General features: G+C 41.3%; 1 protein-coding gene across 1 annotated transcript in view; it reads left to right on the forward strand.

The window, feature by feature from the left end:
- The window catches only part of PREP (prolyl endopeptidase), a 129,757-nt gene extending 126,015 nt beyond the window's left edge, over positions 1-3,742 (forward strand). Inside the window, exon 15 of the mRNA XM_070376537.1 lies at positions 2,999-3,742. Within this exon, the coding sequence (XP_070232638.1) occupies positions 2,999-3,293 (295 nt within the window). The 3' untranslated portion in view covers positions 3,294-3,742. The remainder of the gene's footprint in view (positions 1-2,998) is intronic.
- The last annotated feature ends 5,501 nt before the right edge of the window (positions 3,743-9,243 follow it).

Consider the following 9,243-nt stretch of genomic DNA (forward strand, 5'->3'; position numbering starts at 1 on the left):
CTTAATAAGTGCCCAGCTAGCCAACAACTTAACTTCAACCTTGAGACAGCCAGAGAACCCAGGCAAACCAACTCAGACTTCTGACTTATTATGAGATGAGAAATCTGTGTGGTTTTTGTTGAGCCAGCAATTAAAAACTAATTTTTAAAAAGGTATCATTATAACATTATATATATATGTATATATATAGGCTTCTTTTTCTCAATTAAAAAATAAGGAAATAGGACTATATGCAATTACTACTGCTGCTGCTAAGTTGCGTCAGTCGTGTCTGACTCTGTGCTACCCCATAGACGGCAGCCCACCAGGCTCCCCTGTCCCCGGGACTCTCCAGGCAAGAACACTGGAGTGGGTTCCCATTTCCTTCTCCAGTGCATGAAAGTGAAAAGTGAAAGTGAAGTCGCTTAGTCATGTCTGACTCTTAGTGACCCCATGGACTGCAGCCCACCAGGCTCCTCCATCCATGGGTTTTTCCAGGCAAAAATACTAGAGTGGGGTGCCATTTCCTTCTCCAGGGAATTTCCCTGACCCAGTGTTGGAACCCACATCTCCTGCCTTGGTAAGTGGATTCTTTCCCACTGAGCCACCTGGGAAGCCCATATTTGAAACTACTGCATTATTGAAATATTTATATCCCTCAACCACTTCGGCGATAACGGTGAGAAAATGGCAAACATCTAGATTCTCAAGACTGTAAGCTGCATTCTTCTTTGGCTCTTGATTCTGTTTACTTCCCGCAGCAGGGATCTGGGGAGTTTTACCAGCTACCGCTGGTAGGGACTGCCCTTGGAATAGCATCAGGAGCCTGTGTCCCCTGTCCCAGTCTTCTCAGTCAACTATAGATTTTGATACAATAACTTCATTTCTCAAGTCAGGTTTTTTTTCCTTCATTTGATGTGCTTTGTATGGCTAGTTCTCCACTTAGATATTTGGCTAAAATGACTTGGATTTTTTTTAATTGAATACTTTCAAACTACTAAATTCTGTTCTGTAGGAGGGGGAAAAGTTTAACTTTAAAAATATACAAGTAACCCCACTGACACATCCTGGTGAAAGCTGAATATCTGAAGGAGTCATAGTTCAAATTAACTTAGAGAAAATAGGCACTTCGGGAGTGAGGTCCCATTTGTACTCAGTTGAAAAGACTAAATTAATTGTATGTTGAAGGCAACAAAATAGTCACTGGATCCCAATACTTCTAAAATTAATTTGAAAGCAATAAAAGAGAGTTCTTAATATTTTTTCTGTCAAGACATCAGTGATACTCCTATTTCAGACCTTAATTTTTCCAGCCTAGTACTCACAGGGCTGCATGTCCTCTCATCTGCACCCAGGTGAGCAGAGAACTGAATCCACTATACTGGAGGGGATCCCCCCGAAAAAAGATCTAGATTTTGAAGTTTGTCAATAGCTGGGATAAATAAAGCCTAACAGACTTTTTTTTTTCCTACAGAACTTCTCAGAATCTTTAATACATAAATGTGGTATGTGAATCTTGAGGTAGAGAGAGGTGTTATTCGTAAAAAGACTTTCAAGCTTGTTTTCCCACAGAACTAACCCTTATCTGGAGCACCGGGGTTGATCCAAAAATCCTCTGAAGTGAGATCAGAAAACAGATCCATTGTCACCCCCATCTTACCTGTTAGGAGACTAAACCCCAGAAGATTTTAGTCTTGACCTGGTTAACTGAGCAGAAATTTTACTATTTTTGCCTTTTCACTCTACAAAATAAAACTCTACTAAAATAGTTTATCCATTAATACTGAACACTGCAAAATAAGACAGCCTTATTCACTAAAAAGTAAAGAAGAAATACTCAAGAGATTTCTTTCACTTTAGTTAATTAGCATCAAGCATTTAATCTGATTGTACTTAGTTTTTAAAAACCTTTTGTTAACTGCAAATTTATCTTGTGCTTCAGAAGGTTCCTCCAACACTAACTTTCTCACCATTGGCCAAGGTCAGTTTCTGCTGGACTGTGAGCCAGCAGGTCAGCGGCCCAGCTCAGGTTCTCTGTTTTCAGACAGAAACTAGGCCCGGGGCGGGGGACCTGTGTTCTTCCTAAGTCTATCAAGCTGAGATCAGAATAAAGATTTTATAGATACCAAACAGGCAGAAAGCTGCCAGACACTGTGGACTTCAAATTCTTCAACAAAAGAAAGGCTTGCACCTATTATATCCATAGTTAGTGATTTAAAAGAACAATCAGCAAGATGGGAGTCAGGAACTAAGAGATACAAACTACTGTGTATAAAATGAATAAGCTGCAAGGATGTGCTGTACAGCACAGGCAATAGAGCCATTATTTTATAACTTTAATTGGAGTATAATCTCTAAGAATATATTGAATTACCTGAAACTAATATTGTAAATCAACTATGAGTGAGTGAATTCGCCCAGTCGTGTCTGACTCTTTGCAACCCCATGGACTGTAGCCTACCAGGCTCCTCCATCCGTGAGATTTTCCAGGCAAGAATACTGGAGTGGGTTGCCATTTCCTTCTCCAGAAGATCTTCCCAACCCAGGGATTGAACCCAGGTCTCCCACATTGTAGGCAGACGCTTTACCGTCTGAGCCACCAGGGAAGTCAGTATCAACTATACTTCAATTTAAAATGTTTTCTCGTGTAATAATAAAGGGACAACCAGTCCACTTCGTTGCAGCGAAAAATTCAGCCTGAAGAATATGAAAATATTCACCTCAAGACAATCAGTTTGCATATAGTTTGGGTTGTTCCAGCAGCCCTGTGAGTTTCTTTCTTACACAGTCTTCCAAAGTGGGGACCAGATAAATAACAGGGCTCCCCAGCCTCCAATAGCCCTGGCCAGTCACAGCCCACCAATGTCTGCAGTGGTCACCCGGTCACCCAGGGACCAGCTGGTCACAGTCCTGATGAACGACACAGGTATCTGTGCCCACCAGTCCCGTGACTAACCTAGTGGACACGCACAGCTCTCATTTTGATACCTGGCCTCACGGAAGTGCCTTTGCCTTTCAGATATTCTCCACTGCACAACGTGAAGCTGCCAGAGGCAGACGACATCCAGTACCCGTCCATGCTTCTCCTCACCGCAGACCATGATGACCGCGTGGTCCCGCTTCACTCCCTCAAGTTCATCGCCACCCTTCAGCACCTCGTGGGCCGCAGCCGGAAGCAGAACAACCCCCTGCTTATCCATGTGGACACCAAGGCGGGCCATGGGGCCGGGAAGCCCACAGCCAAAGTGATAGAAGAAGTCTCAGACATGTTTGCATTCATAGCACGCTGCCTGAACATCGACTGGATTCAGTAAATGGCATCTCTTTCTTCCTCCTCCGCCGCAGAAAACCTCAAGGGCTCTCACACCATTAAACCGAGAAACCACTGGGCGCAGCGCCTCCCCACATAAACACTATTCTGCACCCACGGGCTGCAGTTGACCAGAACTGCTGCAGGAATTTTATCTTTTCTAGGCTTCTCCTTTTTAGCAGGCCCTTGGCATTTCTTTCTCCACCCTGTGCAGGCACATGTTTTAAAAGAGGGGGAAAAAAGGCATGTTTGGATACATAGCTAATGGCAGCGAACACATTGTGAACATTAGATTGCTGAACTCAGAGTCGTAGTCGGGCATACTTCATATAGAGCACCTCAATGAAATTTGCTTCTATAACCATAACCAGTGTACCTTTAAATAAATGTGAGAATTGTTCTCATAAAAAGAGACTTCTTTCCAACAATAATAAATGTTATTTAAGAATGGGAGGTTTTTCTCTGGTTCCTTTGTATTGAGTGGCGACCCCAGAACTGCCATCCTTCTGCATGCATCATGTCACTTCTCTTTGGGAATAAGCAGTGAAGTCAGACTGTCAGCCCTGTGCTGAGGCTGAGTGCGTCCACCCAGCTCCCTCGTTTGTGCTGAGGAGGCTGTTAGAGGCAGCTCGCTGGCTTACGTGTTACCCCCTCAGACAGCTGATCCAGGCTCATCTGGTTTGGATGCCCCCTAAAAATCAGTGGACCTAGGATTATTCACCCATTTGTCTGTCAGTTTGGTTACAGAGTATTCCTGGGAATCATAGTACAGAGGTTCATAAACAAAGAGACCACATGAGTGAATGGTCCAAACATATGTTATAATCAGAAATCTCAGCAACTGCCAAGCACTTCTTATCCCCATAGACTACTTCCTGGAAATAAAACCAGTAATACTTTTTAAAAAGTTTTGGTGTCTCCCCAACCTTAAATCTTCAAGAGAAAGATAGACCATTCCTCAAACTTGTCCACATAAGGCATTTTGGGGAGTATTTCATGAAATACCATTCCTTTGGGTATCATTTTGGGAAGCAGTAATCTAATTTATGAAAAAAAAAAAGAAACAGCTTCTTTGTCTTGCTTCATCTAATATCACAAAAGTTAATTACTATTTGTATAAAATAACCTTAAAAAATTAGCTTAAAAGATTACTTCATTGATAGCTTGTTCTTTCTCAGGTAAGTGCTATCTTCCAAAGTATACATATGTGTGCTTCTCCTGAGATCTCTACCTCTCAAACTGGTCTATGCCTGTCACTACATACAAGTACAGTTGAAATGTGGCTACATGTTTCGGCTTTTCTGGAGTCATGTTTTCTATTATTATTTGTTTAAATAAGCACTGCATATAATGCAGCTGTCACTGACAATATGATTATAAGCCACCCCCACCGCCCCACCCATCGCCAGAGAAGAAGGGTGCCAGTAGCCAGCAATGCATGCAGGGCCTGAGAGCAGCAGCAGCTACCTGCAGGGATGCTAACACTAGCTGACTGCCATGTTACCATGTAACTGCTGACCAATGTGACAGAAAAAAAAAAAAGTATAGATTAGCTAAAGCAGCCTTTATCCTAGACCAGCCGGGTCATTTGAGGTGCAGGCAGCCAAGATGTACCCATTCAAGTGCAGAGCATTTTCAAGTTTGCCCAGAATCCACTTTCCCACTGAGGTTTTCTTCTTAATAGCAGAAAGTGGAAGTATAATGTGTAGAGTCTTAGCTTCAGAAGAAATCAGGCCCAGGTTCAAATCCCAACTGTCCTTTAGTAACTGGTGATTATGAGGAATAAACAAGCTAATACAAGTGCCTAGCATATAACTGGACTCCATTTGGGAGTTCTCTTTCCCAAGCTGATTTTCATTTCTAGAGTTTAGCTGGGCAGCTGAGCCCACAAACTGAAGGTAGCTTTTTAAAACCTAAAGTGCTGGATGACTTAGAGGCTGGGCTCCTCCCTGGGTCTCAGGGTGTCTTCCCTATTAGACATCACCTCCATATCCTATATTCTGTCCCTCTGCTCTGTCTTATGTTGTTCTATGGTGTTTTGAGGAAAAAGCCACATACATTGCCCAGGCAGTCTGCTTCGTCACAGGGCCTTGAAAACACTCCAAGGGCATTTGCTACCTTAGTAAGATAAAGTCACATTTATGATGTTTATTATGTACGCACTTAGAATATTGTAAAACTTTGCAATTAGTCATGTTTCTTAATACTCCCACTAAAGCTTAGGCAGTTACACAAAAATGGTGGAGCTGCTAGTATGAAAACTTACATTTCAACTAAGAAAGTGTCACCAATCACTCCATGTTTATCAGATAATTTTACCAGCCTTGGGGATTTCCCCGGGAAGACCACAGAGCTGATGCCCAGAAAGCTTACAGAGCCTCAGAGATGAGTTACCTTGAGGCCAGGAAGCTGTCAGAAGGCCACAGGTCGGACTGCAAGAAGGTCGGCAGCCAGGCCAATAGGAATGAGGGCTGAGACCAATGAGTAAGAATACTGAGCTGTGTTTGCATCCATTCAAATTCTAGAGGCTGGGAGTGCAAAGAAAAAAAGTCCTGCCCTGACGAAGCTGACACTTCAGTGGGAGGAGACAGATGATAAACTGCCTCATTTAATCCCCTGTGCTCAAAGCATTCCAGGTGTGCAGAGATGTTTGTCCTCAAACATAAAACCACATACTACCATTACCCCCACTTAGCAAAGGTCCAGCTTCCCCAGACAGGAAGTAAGCGGCAGAGCAGTGAACCCTGGCAGCAGGACAATGGAGACAGCACTCTTACCCACTAGCCTAGTAAGAAAATAGAAAAGCATGAGGGGTCCTATTCAAGACGGTGACTAGAAGGTCCTGAACTTACCTCCTCCCACAGACACATGTAATCGACAGTTACATACAGAACAATGTGTTTTGAAAGAAATCCAATAACTAGATGAGCAACCCCAACACATCAGATGAACGAGAAGAAACGCACATCAAACCAGGTAGGAGAGGCAGAGACAGTCTTTCTATACACCCCACCCCTGACATGGCCACCCACAGTCAGGAGGAAACCCACCACTCCAAGCTTCTCCATGACGAGAAAATGGTTTGGACCATATATCAGGCACTCCAGCTTTTAAGACTTGCATCTAAGAGATAAGCCTCCAAAATATTTAGCTTTGAAAGCCAATGGGACTTGCATCCATGAGACCCACCAAGATATAGCAAACAAGAAAACATTTTAAAATTTTCTCTTGGTTTTTGCCCTCTACGCATTATTTTTAATTTGGAAGATAAAAAGCCCTAACAGAATTTTATTAAATGTCTTTTTAAAATGTCTCACACCAGTCAGGATGGCCATCATCGAAAAGTCTACAAAATAAAAGCTAGAGAGGATATAGAGAAAGGGTACCCTCCCACACTGTTGGTGGGAATGTAAATCGATACAGTTGACATTGGTACTCTGGAAAACAATATGGAGGTTCCTTAAAAAGCTAAAAATAGTTACCATTTGATCCTACAGTCCCAATCCTGGGTACATATCCAGAAAAGACAAAAACTCTAATTTGAAAAGAAACATGCACCCCAATATTCACAGAAGCACTATTTACAATAGCCAAAATACGGAAGCAACCTAAATGTTCATTGACAGATGAATGGATAGAGAGTCCCCAAGGACTCCACACAAAAAGATCTAATAAATGAATTTAGCAAATATGGGATTAACTCTCAGAAACTGATTGCATTCACACTAACAATAAAATATCAGAAAAGGAATGTAAAAAAGAAACAATACTCTTAACATTGCATCAAAATATATATATATATGAATAAACCTGACCAAGTTTTATTTTATAGTTAAGAACTATAAAATATTAATAAAGGAAATAAAAGATGATTCAAAGAAAAGATATCCCATGCTCTTGGACTGAAATAATATTGCTAAAATGGCAGTACTACCCAAAGTAATCTACAGATTTAATTCAATCCCTATCAAATTGACCATGACATTTTTCACAGAACTAGATCAAATAATCCAAAAATTTATATGGAACCATAAAAGAACCAGAAATGCCGGAGCAATCCTGAGAAAAGAGACAAAGCAGGAGGGCAGGCATAACCCTTTAGACTTCAGACAATCCAGCAAAGCCACAGTAATCAGAATAGGGTAGTACTGGTATAAAATAGGCATATGGATCAATGGAACAGAATAGAGAGTCCAAAAATAAACTCACACACCTATGGTCAATTAATCTTTGACAAAGGAGCAAGAATATAAAATGGGAAAAAGTCTCTTCAGCAAGTGGTGCTGGGAAAGTTGGACAGCTGCAAGTAAATCAATCAAGTTAGAACACGCCCTCAGACCATGCACAAAAAATAAAATGAAAATGGCTTTTAAAGACTTAAATATAAGACATAACACCATAAGGCTCCTAGAAGACTATATAGGCAAAACATTCTCTGACATAAATTGTACCAATGTTTCTTAGGTCACTCTCCCAAGACGATAGAAATAATAACTAAAACATACAAATGGGACCTAATCAAACGTCTAAGCTTTTGCACAGCACAGGAAACTATTTTTAAAAAAATGAAAATCTACGGAATGGGAGAAAATAGTTGCAAATGATGCAACAGACAAGGGCTTAATCTCCAAAATATACAAACAGCCCATACAACTCAACAACAAAACAACCCAACTGAAAAATGCGCAGAAGACCTTAACAGGCCTTTCTCCAAAAAAGACATACAGATGGCCAAACATGTGAAAAGATGCTAAACATCACTAATTATTACAGAAACGCAAATCAAAACCTACAATGAGGTACCACCTTACACTGGTCAGAATGGCCTTCATTAGAAAATCTACAAATATTAAAAGCTGGAGAGGATGTGGAGTAGAGGGAACCCTCCTACACTGTTGGTAGAAATGTACATTGGTACAGCAACTATGGAAAATAGGATGAAGGTTATCCTCAGAAAACTAAAGTTAGAATTACCATATCATTCAGCAATCTCACTCGTGGGAGTATACCCGGTCAAAACTGTAATTCAAAAATATACATGTACCCCTGTGTTCACAGAAACATGCTCAGTTGCTCAGTAGTGCCTGACTCTCTGTGACTCCATAGACTGTAACCTGCCAGGCTCCTCTTTCTGTGGGATTTCCCAGGCAAGAATACTGGAGTGGGTTGCCATTCATTCTCTTCTCCAGGGAACCTTCCTGACCAAGGATCAAATCTGCATCTCCTGTAATGGCAGGCAGATTTTTCACCATTGAGCCAGCTGAGAAGCCCTAAAAACCAGGGTAGCTACACCTGCAAATAACTCGTGAAGAAACAGTTTTGTAGGCTTGTTGTTGTTTTCTCTTACGTTAGAGTGTGTGCTCAGTCGCTCAGTTGTGTCTGATTCTTTGCAACCCCATGGACTGTAGCCCACCAGGTTCCTCTGTCCATGGAATTTTCCAGGCAAGGAGTGGGTTGCCATTTCTACTCCAGGAGATCTTCATTCACCATAGCCAAAATGTGAAAATAACCTAATGTCCAGCAACAGATAAATGGATAAAGATGTGATGGTATGTATAGACAATGGAATTCTACTCTGCCATAAAAAAGAACAAAATACTGCCATTTGCAGCAACATGGATGAAATGACAGATTATCATATTAAGTGAAGTAAGTCAGAAACAGAAAGACAAATTCCATGATATCACTTATATGTGGAATTTAAAATATGACACAAATGAGCCTATCCACAAAACGTGAACAGACTCATACACACAAAGAACAGACTTCTGGTGGCCAAGGGGGAGGAGGGAGGAAAAGGAATGGACTGGAGTTTGGCATTGGTAGATGCAAACTATTACATTTAGAATGGAAAACAACAAAGTCTTAATGTATAGCACAGAGATCTATATTCAATATGTGATAACCATCATGGAAAAGATTAAAAAAGAATGTATATATGTGTATAACTGAGT

Source organism: Bos mutus, chromosome 9, assembly GCF_027580195.1.
Source record: "Bos mutus isolate GX-2022 chromosome 9, NWIPB_WYAK_1.1, whole genome shotgun sequence".
Classification (NCBI taxonomy): domain Eukaryota; kingdom Metazoa; phylum Chordata; class Mammalia; order Artiodactyla; family Bovidae; genus Bos; species Bos mutus.